Source organism: Dasypus novemcinctus, chromosome X, assembly GCF_030445035.2.
Source record: "Dasypus novemcinctus isolate mDasNov1 chromosome X, mDasNov1.1.hap2, whole genome shotgun sequence".
NCBI classification, from domain to species: Eukaryota; Metazoa; Chordata; class Mammalia; order Cingulata; family Dasypodidae; genus Dasypus; species Dasypus novemcinctus.
Window position 1 is genome coordinate 36,749,158 of NC_080704.1, and position 14,964 is coordinate 36,764,121.

At 32.7% G+C, this 14,964-nt stretch overlaps 1 protein-coding gene across 3 annotated transcripts in view; it reads right to left on the reverse strand.

Annotated features, from left to right (window-relative positions):
- The window catches only part of DMD (dystrophin), a 2,676,723-nt gene that overhangs the window by 1,470,549 nt on the left and 1,191,210 nt on the right, over nt 1-14,964 (reverse strand). For all 3 annotated transcript variants that reach the window (XM_058291720.2, XM_023592525.3, XM_058291721.2), the window contains one exon: nt 4,362-4,603. In XM_058291720.2, the coding sequence (XP_058147703.1) occupies nt 4,362-4,603 (242 nt within the window). The remainder of the gene's footprint in view (nt 1-4,361; nt 4,604-14,964) is intronic.

A 14,964-nucleotide genomic window follows, 5' to 3' on the forward strand; every position in this document is an offset into this window, starting at 1 on the left:
AGAAACATTCATGATGATTTAGATAAGCCTCTACCATAGGTCATCAGTTTAAGAACACCTTGGCTCTTCATTTAATATGTATATTCAAATCATTTAATATGTATATTCAAATATAACATTCTTTAAAGTCCAAAATTGCATGGTTTAGAGTATTCATGGACATGACTGTGTAAGGTTGGCAATTACTGTGAATGGCCCTAAATCCTTTCCATAAAATGAATATGGATGTTCCACTGAATCACTCTAATTTCAAAATTGTGTGTTTTTGCTTCAAATTCTAAGCCCATTCGATATGCTATATCTATTTTTCCTTTTAATTCATTTGAAAGATAAACTGAGAGCTTGAAATGTGGGTAATGCAAATGGAAATATGTTGTAATTATTAAATATACACTGATTTCTAAGATTTAGAATGAAAAATAAAGAATGCAAATTATGTTGTTCAGTTTTTCTTGTCAATTACCTCTTGAAATGATAGTATTTCTGATACATTGCATTTAATAAAATGCATTATTATAGCTAATTTACCTGCTTCTTTTTCCTTTATTAATGCAGTTTTTAGAATATTTGAAATTACATATGTGGTTCACATTTATGACTTGTATGATATTTTATCTGGACTGTGCTGTTCTCTAGATATAAATGTTTTCATACTCTTTCTATTAAAGTTAAAATTAGTATGTATTTGATACATACATAATTTGATCTGATACAGAAATCTTGCTCTAAAAGTTGCTCTAATTTTAAATATTATTATCCTGTTTGAATACTTATAATTCATATCCCTATGGTACCTTTAGAAAAAAATACTTGAAGATTGTTCACCATTTAAAATGTGAAAAACAGAATAATTAAAATTTAAAAGCTGGGTCAAAAGCCAAATAGAAGGAAGGGAAAATTGAAAGAATTAAAGCAATTATGAACTAAATTTAAATGTGAGCTTCCTGAAAATCACAGTGAAATGGGAAAAAAAGCTCTTATTTTCGGATGTATGTACATCTGTTTGGAAAGAGTAACTTTGGATTTAGGAATGACAGATAAGCACATCACATAAATCCTTTCCTAATGGCAAGACTATCTAATGGGCAATGCTACCTCTTTTGATTTTCAGAAGATATAGAGGCAACTTTCAGAGGAATGTGCTTATTACAGTATGATTTGATTCAGGTAGGTTAATTTCTGATAAAGGGTGAAGATTATAGAGACTTAGCAAAATCAAGAGGGGATCCATGTCCTTCATTGAAGCATGAATTGTCTCAGTCAAGGGCTAGAAGGTTGGTGCATATCCATGGGTGAAGACTGAGACAAGATTTCAGAGGGCAATATTCTTTTTTTTTTTTTGTAAATTATAAAATACATATTATGGCTTGTATACATAATTTGTGAATTGCAGCATTGACATCTTATGTGAATATTTAAGAATCTGATTTACATTTCACCAGATGAAGGGCTTTCACTCTTTCCCTTTAGGGGGCAATATAGGGAGCCTATATTATAGTCAAGTGTGTTCTGTTAAAAACAATTTTTAATTCTAAAAAAAAAAGGAAAGAGGGACACAGAAACTAATAGAGTATTTTGGCAAATACTTAGTTGAGACTAAATCACAGGAGAGATCATTTTGACCTGAAGTGTTTAATAGTTAAAAGGTGTTAATATTTAACTATTATTTCAAAGAAAGTGTCTTAGTGCTGTTGGTCTGACAGGGTAAGGGATATTACCTGTGTCCATTTATTCTTTGAAATTGTATGCTTATATGATGGAAGTGTTTGTATTTTTCTCAGGAATGGGCCCATAGATTTCTTCCAATTCTCAAAGGGTTCTCTGTTCCCCAACATATTAAAAAGCAGTTCTGTGGAGCATTAAATTTTGTTCTGCATCTGTACTCTGTTGTAAAACACCTCCAAGGAGCAGAATTCATTGACAAACAGAATGGAATTATGTATCCATTCTGTATCACATGCCACAGCCAAATACTATTTAGTTTTTGTTTTTGTTTCTGTCCATGACATTAAGTTTATCCTACTAAATATTTTACCTAATTATCCATCAAGTAATAGGAACCAATGCAATAAACAGAAAGAGTAAGGGGGATGAAAAGGGTGGGAAAGGGCTGATCAGAATTTGCAATTTTGTGGCTGGATGCAATCAAAGAAATATTTTCACTTAGGGTAACTTCTCCAACCTTTGGAGAATATTATGAATGGTACTTTACATATATATGACCTCCAGGTTATCTCCATTTGCTACTTAGATAAAGAACAAAATCCTTAACATGCCCATAGAGTCCTGGCTTTGCTCCTCATTTTCCTCTCCCTTCACCTACACTTCTTGTTGTATTCCCCCATCCCTCAATGCTCAGCATTCACACTGACCTTCTTTTAGTTTCTTTGTCATATTGCTCCCTCCTACCATCGTTCTTCTTCCTGAGGCCTTTCTGGTTCTGTTCTCTTATCAATTCCAACTCATCCTAAAATCCTTAACTCAAATGTCCTTCCTCAAGAAAACTGCTTTTGGCAGCTCTTTCTAGGTCAGGTTCTCACTATTAGATCCTCTCCCAATACTTTGTACCCTTGCTTAAGTCATTTCTCCAACTTTTAATTTTACATCTATTTATTTAATCATTTGCTTACTCTCTCTCTTATTCTACGTAAATTCTATGAAGGCAGGATCAATGAAGGCTCACTCTAATATTCCCAAAACATTGTATCATTCTTTGTTTTTTTAAACAAACTTAGTATCACTCTTGGCCACTTTAGAGATATTCAGTATTTATTTAATGGATAAATGTATTTTGTAGACTTTTTTATAAATTTCTATATCTAATTCTTAGAAAACAGGTTATGGTAATATCATTTTCTGTTGCCAGAATTAATATAGATGGTGTTTTCCACTAATTATCAGGAAAACAAAAGTTATAGACTCTATTTTTTAATAGAAGAGTGTATATAAATATAGAAATACCCTAGATTTACACAACATATTTCCCTACAATCTAAATGGCTTTCTGTGCTATATTCTTTGTCCAAAATATATACTTCATGAGTTTACCTTCTAGTAAGGCAGTAGGTCCAATAGGTGAAGAGGAACCATCAATTTCTTTAATTGTTCTTCCTTTCGAAGTGTTTTTAATTTCCCATTGCTTTCTGGATTGAATATCAGCTCCAACCAGACTCTTGTCTCTTACCCTCTGGATTATTTAAGCAAATTTTCTCTCTATTTCCAACATCCCTTTATTCAGACGATTCTTTTCAAAGTGTATAGATTAACCTCCATTCATCCCTTTTTCTATTAAACACAAATATCTCAGCCTATCACTAAAGATTCAAGTTGAAAACCTTTCATCTATACTCTAATCTCTAATCATTTTCCCATGTCCCAAGAAAAGTGCACAGCTCATAGTAATAATGCAAAAAGTTCAAGCTATTTTCATTACTAGACATCTCTTATCTTCTTGCACTTTCAGGCATGCTCTTTTAATCTGTTTCTTGGGTTCTTTTGTGCCAGTTATCTATAAATCTACTCTTCTCCCTTCTCCTGTGACTCTGGAGGTTGACCCTTACAGACAACAGAGTCTTCTCTAACTTCTGATTAAGTTTAGTCAATAGTGACTCCTGCCCCTGATCAGATTCTTTAGTGGGGTGGGGTGAGGGGAAGAGTGAAACAGGGTGTTTATTTTCCTGGTGCCATTCCTGTGAGGTTGCTTTGGCTGGCTCTTACTGCTGCATTTGCTATGGTATTCTAACTCTATCTGGGTTACTGTAACTTCTCATTCCCCTTGTCATTTCTGGCCTTAGAGCAGTAACAAATCTGCTGCTAATAACGACTGTTTACTTCAGTATATTTTGTGGTTCTTCTCTAGTCTGGCCACACCTTTGTAAAACATATCTTGACAAAGAAACCTTCTTTAATTATCCTAATTTGACAGTGTCATCCATTTTAAAGTGAATCTGATTACTTAGCATATTGGCTTGTTGCTGAATTGTGTTTCCCACTATTTGTGTGGATTCCAATTTTTGTACATATGTATGAATTTTCTCCTTAGCACATGAGATGCTGTAAGGAAAAACTTTAAATTACAGGCTGTTCTTCATAGGATATATGCTGTTTTCACTCTCCCTAAATACCTTACTCTTTTGCAAACTGACAATATCGTTTAGCCACATATAAGAACTCGAAGTACATATTTTAGGATTTGGGACCCTTATATTACCTACTTAAACTAATTTTCATTGCTTATATTCTGATCTTTGCTGGGTTTAGCTGCATCCATAGAAGGTGAAAAATCTTATATTAAACAATTTTGCCATTGTCCTCTTCGAAATTACCAAGAAATTCCTATTGATCATGCTCCAGATTCTTACCTTACAAATTTTTAACTGGCTTTTAACTGCTGTTGGCTCTGATGTGGTGGTAGGTTGGGTTTTCAACCAGTTTTCTGTGATAGTTGTCATCTGCTCCAATTGTTGTAGCTGATTATAGAAAGTGATGATGCTGTTCTGATACTCCAGCCAGTTAACTCTCTCATTTAGCAACTGGCAGAATTCAATCCACCGGCTGTTCAGTTGTTCTGAGGCTTGTTTGATGCTGTCGGCATTAACACCCTCTAGAAATAAATAAATAAATAAATAAATATTAATATATCCACTGAAGCCATATATTGAAAGAAACTATCTGAAAACCAATCCATCTCTAGTAAAAATACCCATCATATATAGGATTTCAAACCAGTTAGTAATGTATAAAGACATAAAATGTACCAAGATTATTTTTGATTAATATTTGTAAATTATTAGTTGTATTTATTAAAGAATATGAAGGTGAAAAGTAATAAAGTGGCACAACATGTGGAAGAGTAGAATTAGAATATATTTAAACAAAAGAAAAGTGAAGAAAGTTCTGATCAGGGATGGAAGATAGGTTGTGCAAAAGTAAGATTTTGGATGTTTCAAAATAAATGCTAAAGAACATCTGTAGTATTAAAGGCTATCTGCAAATACTAACTTATATATTTTTTTTAAAAAATGGGTTTGGAAATTATTTAAAATGTTATTATTTGGATGCTTTAAATAAATCTAGGTGACATCATCAACATAGCCATGTAAGATATCCCCTGAAAAAGGTTCCCTTTAGAAACAACTAATAAAGAGATAAATCCCATTTTCTTGGAACACTAGAAGATGACAGAGATTTGAGAAAGACTCCACAATCCCTGAATAGAAGGAAAAAAAAAAAAAAACACCAAGAAAAGGGTAGGAGATTTGCATCTTGGACCTGCCGGTCTGGACCCCTCCTCCCTCCTCTTGTCCCATGCAGCATAAGAGTCACACAGAGGCAGCATGGCCCAGGCACCTTTTGCCGTGGATATAGATGACAGAGCCACTCACAGCAGTGAGTTAGAAGCCCACACATGTTCAGGGATAGGGACCCAAGTATGCAGAGACCGAGGGCGGAATGCAAGCTGCTGGTGAGTGTGTGCCACACAAAAGGGCCCTTAGGAAACAAAAGACACCACAGAAAAACTTGTTGGCAATAGGTGGACATAAAACATTCACAGATGAACAGAAACTGATGGACCAGTTCTACAAGAATTTCTAAGGGGGTTCTTGAGGTTGAAAGGAACACACAGGAACAGCACGAAGAACTGAAGCTCTTCAGTGAAGGTAACTAAATGGGTAAAATGCAAAATCCAATAGTACTTTTTCCTTGATATACAACTTTATTTTTTAATTCCTATAAGAGTTATAATACAATTGAATAAGGAATATTCACATTTCTTGATAATGGGTATGCAAAATATAAAGACATAATATGGGACAAAACAACATAAAGAGGGTAAACGGAGGGATATGGAAGCAGAGCATGTGTGTGCTATTGAATTTAAGGTGGTGCCTTTTCAAATTAGTGGATTATAAATTTAGATTGTATAATACAAACCCCAGGTTAACCACAAAGAAATTATTTATAAAATATACAGAAATGGAAATGAGGAAGGGATCAATCTGATACGTGACAGAAAATCAACTATTGAGAAAGGGAGGCTGCAATAAAGGAAAAAAGGAAAAACGATGTAAGACGTATAAAAAACAAAGGACACAATGGCTGATGTTAGTACTGCTTTTACAATAATAATGTTGAATGTTAGTGGATTTAACTCCCCATCCAAAGATACAAATTGACAGAAAAGATTTTTTAAAAGTGCAATCCAAATATGTTGTTTACAAAAGATTCACCTTAGACACAAACACACAAAGAGGTTGAAAGTGAAAAGATGGAAAAAAACAACTTGGCAAATAGTGACCAAAACTGGATATGCATATAAAAATGAATGAAGGGGGACACCTGTCTCATACCATATATACAAAAATAACTCAAAATGGATCAAAGATCTAAATGCTAGAACCAGGACAACAAAATTTCTAGAGCAAAATGTAAGGAAGCATCTTCAGGAATTTGTGTTAGGCAGTGGTTTCTCAAACTTTACAACCAATGCACAGGAAACAAAAGAAAAAATAGATAAATGGTACTTCATCAAAATTAAAACATTTTGTGTATAAAAGGACTTTCACATGAAAGTAACTAGACAACCTACAAAATGGGATAAAATATTTGGAAACCACATATCTGATAAAGGTTCAATATGTAGAATATATAAAGAAATCCTACAATTCAGCAATATAAAGATGAAAGACTCATTTAAAAATGGACAAAATGGTTGAAAATACATTTCTTCAAAGAAGATGTACAAATGACCAAAAAGCACATAAAAATATTTTCAGCATCGCTAGATAGTAGGGAAATTCAAATCCAAACTACAGTGAGATTACTAGAATAGATAGTATTAAAACACACACACGAACACACACACACCAATCATAAATATTGGAGAGGATGTGGAGAAATAGGATCCCTAATTCATTGTCTATGGGAATGTAAAATCGTGCACCAGCTGTGGAAGATAGTTTGACAGTTCCTCAGAAAGTTAAGTATAGAATTACCATATGACCTGGCAATCTCACTTCTGAATATATACCCTGAAGAATTGAAAGCAGGGACCAGAACAGATATTTGCACACTAATGTTCATAGAGGCATTATTCACAAATGCCAAAAAGTGGAAGCAACCTAAGTGTCCACTAGGTGATGAATGGATAAATATAATCTGGTATATACATACAATGGAACAGTATTCACCCGTAAAAAGTTCAGATAAATGCAACATCATTTGGAGTGAAATAATCCAGACACAAAGGACAAACATTGCATGATCTCATTGATATGAAATAAATAGAATTAGCAGGTTAATAGAGTCAGAATCTAGAATATAGGTCACCAGGTTCCAGAGAGGTGGTAGGGAATGGGGAGTTAATGCTTAAATTGTAGAGAGTTTCCACTTGGGTTTATTGTACACATTTGATCATGTATTTTGGGGATGGTAGCACAGCATTGTGAACATAATTAAGTGCACTGAATTATTTATATGAATGTGATTAAAAGGGGGAAATTTTGTGTTGTATACATGTTACAAGAATAAAAATTCAAACAAACATAGGACTATACAACCCAAACAATAACCTTATTGTAAATGATGGGTTGTAGTTAACAGAACAGTTATTAAAATGTCCTTTCATGAATTGTAACAAATGTAACACACTAATATAAGGTGGTAATAATAGTTTGGTATATGGGAAGTCTCTAGTTTTTGCATGACTTTCTGTCAATGACAACTTCTCTAATTTAAAAAAATCTAAAAAGTGGGAATTTATCAAAAAACAATAATTCTGCTTCTGTTACAGAACCCCAGAAATAAGCAGTTTGCTCATACGTACTAGGAAAAGTAATCTTTCTAAAATGAGAAAAAAAGTTTTCATCTACAAATAGGGAAGTAGATACAGGAGTTTTTAAATCATCACGGTGAACCTAAAGCAGGGAAATGTCTATTAAGAACAAAATGGAAAAATAAGCACATCATTATCAACATTAGCTTTCTGGAATACCTACTATGTGCCAGGAATATGCTAGGCCTTTTCATATATGTAATCTTATTTAAATTTTGCATTATTGTGATATGCAATTAATGGCAAAGTATATATCATTCAGTATACAGCATGAAATATAACAACATCATGCAATTATGGGTGAAAATATTCACACTCTCTAACATTAGTTCATAAGATTTAGACTTTCTTAGATGGTAGTTTATAAACAATAACTTAATAAATGACATATAAAAAAGAAAAAAGTTTAAATATGATATCATGCATTTTAAAACATAGCTACAGTAGCAGAGATAATATTCTTATGATTTTTGAAATATTGTATATTTGAATGTTTCCTATTCCTCCAACTAGCCACAGCATAAGCTCACTACAAGATGTTTCTCAAGATTAACATATCTAAGGCGGAAGGTGATTGAGGAGAAGACAAGGTTGTCTAACGAACTTACTTTAATGAATGCTCATTGAACTCAACTGAATGGTAATATGATGTAATTAATGGGCACATAGGTTCTTGAAAAGTCTGGAGAATAATTCAAGCAAATATGAGATATGTGGGTTTGCTAACTGGGACATTTCTCCCACTCTATCCTATTCTTTTTTTAAGACTAAAAATATATATGTGGTTTAGAATTCAACAACTCTATGTTTTATCTGCTTTTACTTTTTTCTGCTCAAATTTTATCTTTCATTTTGTTGACTCTTATGCTGCCATCACCTTATGCTGCCAAACCACATCTGTCATTTCGTTTGAAACACAACTCTATCTTGACTAATTTCAAAGCATGACAGTACCCAGGATGAGACTGGAGAAAACACTGCAAATATTGGTGATGATCTTTTCCTCCTTCTGTAGCTGATGCACTTTTAAAGAAAAGTACCTTAAAAAAACAAACATGGTGTAAAAAGAAAATATATGTCTCCATATCCCCAGCTATAAAAGGAAGCCATTGCTTTGCAGCAGCGAAATATTCTTTTATCTTCCTAATACTTAAGAAGCAGTTGGTCTTATTGAGATATCTTGATATGTGGTATGATAATTTGGTTTAGGGGAGTGATCAAGAATGTAACAAAATAAGTTTTGGGGAATACAACTAAGTAGCTACTTGTAAAATGATCAAGTTTACTACAAAGTACAAGAGAAACATCTAAAAATTCTGTCATTTGGGCACTCAATTTAAGAAAAATAGGAGACTACGCTAACATTATTTCTGGCAATGGAAAGGCATAATTTAAAAACACACAAGGGAAAGTTTTAAATTATGTTATGTAATGCCACAAGAATAAGCCATGGATCTAAATGATTAGATATTTGGCAGAAATATTTTTAGCATTTGTTGAAATTGAACTTCTGATATGTGACAAGTCAATATAAACCAGACATTAGGTAGGTAAACAAAAGATACTAAAGTAAACTAAAGGTACTGATGGATGGTTGCTGGGTTGAATCTTATGTAACATTGTGCTCCCTTATCATTTAAATAAAACTTTCTGTCACTGAGAGAGGTCAACCATATGAAGAGGCTGAGAAATTGGAAAAATGAAATCATAATTCTTCACATGAATGATATATTAAATTAATTAGTGAAAAGATAAATCAAATTATATCAAAGTACCAACAGGTTCTGTGGTATCTATTAAGATCCAGGGATAGGACATGAGCTTGGAGGGGATCGATAAGGAAGAACAAAGGGCTCAAAGGGACACATGTAAAAACTGGAATATAGACTGTAAGTTTTATATCAATGTTAAATTTCTTGAACTTGATTACTGCACTTCAGATGGTTACATAATGACTATCCTTTTTCTAAGGAAATGTACATGGCGGTATTAAGTGTTCAAGGAATATGAGATATACCACCTACACTCAAGTGGTCAGAAAATGGATAGATAGACAGATGATAGAGGATAGATTGATGGATGGACAGAATGATATGGCAAATATGGCAAAATGTTAATATTGGTGGCTTTGGGTATCGGGGGAGTAGGTGTATGTTAGAGTTCTCTATATTGGGTTTGTATTATTTTTGTGATTTTCCTAAATGTTTGAAACAATATCAAAATAAAACATTCAACAACAAAGGTCCAAGTATAAGTTTTAATGAGTCACTGTTGATCATTACACAATGATATCAGCTCAATTTATTGTGCCAAAAATACTGAAATACTAAACATCACTTTAAAGGGAATTAAAATTCCTTTAAATGATAAAAGTCATCCTTGTACAAATCTATAACATTACGAAACTCACAATATACTCTAATCGTTGGCATACTGATCTTTATAACTGAGTAAGAGTAAATAAAATAAAATAAAATATTGGGAGAAACAAGGACTTTCAATTTAAGATAAAGTGGGTAGGAGTACAGAAGGATATAGACGTTAACAGTAAGAGTGCTGGTATTAGGCAGATCTAAGTTCAAAATAAATAGCTATTGGTATTTAATCATATTGGGTCTCATTTTTCTCATTCATGAAATGAGGATAAAAGTAGACTTGACCTCATAGAGTCACACAAAGCTTGACAAATAGTAGACAACCAATATATAATAGAAAAATGTTAATGTAAAGGAAATTTAGAAAAACAAAGGACCAGATCCTACAATTGTTGAAATGCTGTCTCTTAAATGACAGAGGTTATATAGAAAAAAAACCTAAAGATTGATACTTTTAAATTAATACTAATTTTGCAGAATACAACACAAATATGGGATAAAAAAAGCATATGTACACATTTTTAAAAGGTTATATCAATATCTGGTGATGAATTCATAAGATCTATAATCATATGAAAATCAAAGTTATAAGGGACAGTGATGCCACAAACTAAAACAAAAATGTCTATAAATCAGTGACAATAATAAAGATGTTGACTGCGGAGAATCAGAAGTTTTATTATGAAGGATTTGTATGTAAATATTGCATTAATTTATGTCTGAATATAGTTCTTGCTTAACTAGGGTATGCCCTGTACTTCTAAGCCATAAGCCCCTCCAAGGAAAATGTCTCCTCCGACAGGATTTGATCAAGTGCTCAGCTTAGAGCAGGCACTGGCTAAATACTTGTGAACTCACCCAATATCAAAAGAATAGTTTGCTTCATATGAATACAAAAAATAAGCGTGGTAGGAAATACACACAGAAGCAAATAGCCAAACACTAACATACATAGTTACTCTTGATTCAAGCTTCTTTAAAATAGTTGGGGAGGGGAAGGCAGTTGGAATCAATGTCACAATATTTATTGTATCTCTCTTAAATTAAAATTAGAAATGACATTACTTTAACTTCATAGATTAATTTGCTGTGTATTCTCCAGTACGACTTGTGATATATTAAAAAAAGACTCCTAAAACTTGTAGAATAAATAAGGGTACTAAATGTTTCCTGAGGCTAATATTCACATTTGAATAATTTTACTATTAGACATAACTGTTATATGTACAAGTATTTACTAGAATTATGCTCCCTAACGCAATATAAAATTTTCAGGTTTATGACAGTTTGTAAGTGTAACTTACCTGCAAAATTTTAAAGTACTCAATCAATTGAGCATTGGTTTAACAAAATTTTTGTTACCTATTTAAGAGTACAAACACTAACTCATCAGGCATTATGAACAATACTTATGGAAACCATTTCGTAGTAGCACATTAGAATCTCAGGGATGACAGATCATAATCCATTCACATCTCATATTCTAAACAACCCCTAAAATAGTCTATGAATAAATATATTGCACCCAGAGGAAATGGATCATTACTTGAAGTGCATCCATTAATTTTATTACTTGTGTACAGTGCATAACAGACTGTTAGAATAATTTTAATTGTGCACCACCTTTCATGCAAATACTTCAGAACTGCCACTTAAAGTGAAGTATTCCTCATTAAGTATATTCATCATTAACCATGGAGCCAGGGTAGAATAATGCAAAACCTGTGTTCTCAGAGCTCTTGAATTAGAAGAAAATCTGCAATGAAAACTTAAAGTTGCTAATAAAGAGCCTCTATATTTTTGTTGTACTTTAAGTGAGGGTCATTACAACCCCGTTTGGTAGTCTACAATGTGAGAGAAATTTATCCAGAATCCATGAAGGTAAGGCCAGAGTACTGTAAGACTAAATTCCTAGAGGTTTCTTTGACCACGTTAGCTTTTATACTAGTAAGTTAGGTTTTTAAAAATGAATAGAGACATTTTTCTCTTTCCAAACAGCATAGAAGTATATGATAATATACACATATTTGTTTTTGCTACTAATTTCCCACAACAGCAGTGAGCAGTGGCAGCTATGATCTCTTCTCTTCACACACACACACTCACACACACACACATGCACACATGTGCGCGCAGGGGTTCTTCCTTGTGGAGATAACAGTTCAAACAAGAAAAATGTGTCTGTCAATTAACAACATTTATTGAGTGTGAACTCTGTGTAGAGCATTATTCCAAATGCCATGGGGAGAAACTGGAAGCATAAATCAAATCGCTGGGAATGGAGGAAGAGGAAATGGATGTATCTGTAGAAGGCAACTTGCTCACAATGGAGAGGCTAGACCACTGAGAAACAGCACGATTTCAATGCCCCATTGGTATGCAGTCCAGATAAAAACTCTCTTCCCATTAAAATATATGGTTAGAAGAGTGGTCTTTTAGGGATGTGAACAGACGATCATGAGAAGTTTGACTTTGAGGTGAGCCAAACTGAATATGAGCCTTGTCCTTGCCCATCTGACAAAATTTTGATACCCAAACTCAAACTCTAATGACTCAAATGTTTCCATTTGAAAGCACTTAAGGAGCTATAAACCACAACATTAAAAGTACAGCTACTTAGTTAAAATTATAGATAAGAAGAGCCCTTCTCTGTGTGATTGCCCTATGCTATTTAATTACAATTCTTAGCAGCCTTATTATTAGGTATCACCTTAAACACCATTATCTAGTAGACAGGAGATGATAGTTTTTGAAATATTAGTTTTTAGTCTAATGTACTTATAATTATTACTTCTATTTAAACATTTCCTTAATGTGATTGTCTTCCGGCTCTTAACACAAAGAGAACCACAATTGGAAATTGAAAGTGAACCCAATTCAAGAAATCAACAACTCTATTAGATAGCTATAGTATCTTCTCTGGGAACAGTGATGAAACCAATTTATAGCATAAAGAAGGGGAAACTGAGTTATGTGTATATGTGTTTAAAAATAATTGTTTTGGTATAACTCATTTCTGTTAATTTCAATATTAAGGTAAAGCAATTTACCTGGACTAGTCTTTGTTGTTGTTATTATAGCTAGTTGATGAGGAGACTGTATATTCTATGCAAGAACACTATTTTACAAAAAGTATCAAGAATGAAGTCTAATCATAAAGAAATAAACACAAAGAAGGTATATGTTTACATATAAAAATCTGTATGGGATTTTTGGTTATAGATTGCCCTGAAATTCTGTACTCTCACTCACACACTTAAAGGCTTTTGCCTTAAGGTATATATGCATGGTCAATTACAAAAAAAAAAATCTGTTTAAATTAAAATCTTAGAAAGACAGAATTAATTAATGAACAATTATGTTGAATTACTAGCGAGAGTCTTTAGTTGCTAAAACTCTCTAAATGTTTGCTGATTTTATACTATTTTTGTTTAAATATATAAATAAATATTAATGAAAGTTGCCTCACATCCTTTTTTAAAAAAAGGGAGGTAAATAAAACATTTGAGAAACTCGCCAACTGAGTATGTATATGTTCAAATCACTAGCCACATGTGCTAGACTCACACTTCCCATTACTAAAGTTCTAGGAAGTTAATTTCATAAGACTAAGACTCTGATCCTAATCTTATATATTGACTGTAGGCTTCACAAAGATTATATTGCTGAAAAAATTTCTCCAATAAGAAAAGCTTCTCTTTACCATTTAACACTCTGTCAAACTATTCCCCGTCCTTATCCAATGAACTAATGTCGACATAGGAATAGCAAATTCATTTTAATGTTAGTTCAAACAAAAAAGTACAGTTATGAAAGAGATAAATCAGTTAAAATATATGAAAAATCATGCCCAAATCCCAGAAAGATGATTTTTGAGTCAGCACCCTCTCTGTTAGTAGCACTGCAGCCTTCCATTCTAGTTTGTTATAATCATGGAGGTAACTTAACTCTGACCAAAAGAAGTGGCCCATCCATATGGGAAAATGTTCATGTATAGCTTTGAAGCATGCAAGGAATTTATGTAACTCCCTTTCATTGTTTTCTTTAAAAGATCCAAAAACATTAATAAGAATTGTTTTTTAATTCCCTGCACATTTCCTCAAATATAATTCATTATTTTAAAACTCAAAATCAATATTAACGGAATTTTAACATTACATATACAGCTCTTTGCATTTGATAAAGTACAGTTTGCAAACTAAAAATTATCTTCAAATTGATCATCACAACTATGTAACTTTGAAAAACTGAACGTATTAAAAGAAATAGTATTGTGGGGATATACAACTGACTTTTAACAAAATTTCATGAAATCAAATGAGTGTCGCTTCTCCACTGACTCTGCACTTTTAAAAATTTTAGACCCCTTCTCCTCCTTTTTCCAGTGCCTCTCTTAAACTCCTTCAAGAATTTGTCTTTGGAACAAAGATTTTGGATTTTGTTTTCTGCATTTCTTAAGTGGTGCTAAAACATCATTCTTTCAGTAGATTTTTAGAAATGGCCAAAAGTGGCTTGGAAATATTTCTGATTGTGCAGATGGTAATAATTTTGAAGAGTACCATATAGAATCTAAACTGAAAAAAAATGTAAAGTATGAGGGTTTTTTTTTGCACATCTTAAGAGATTCATTCTGAAGGCAAATATAAAAAGAAAGTTCCAAACTCATTCTAAATATTGAAAAAAGTAATCCAATCTTAAGGAAAACTATTTTAAGTAGAAAATTTAGTTTGCTATATATGTATATATACATATAAA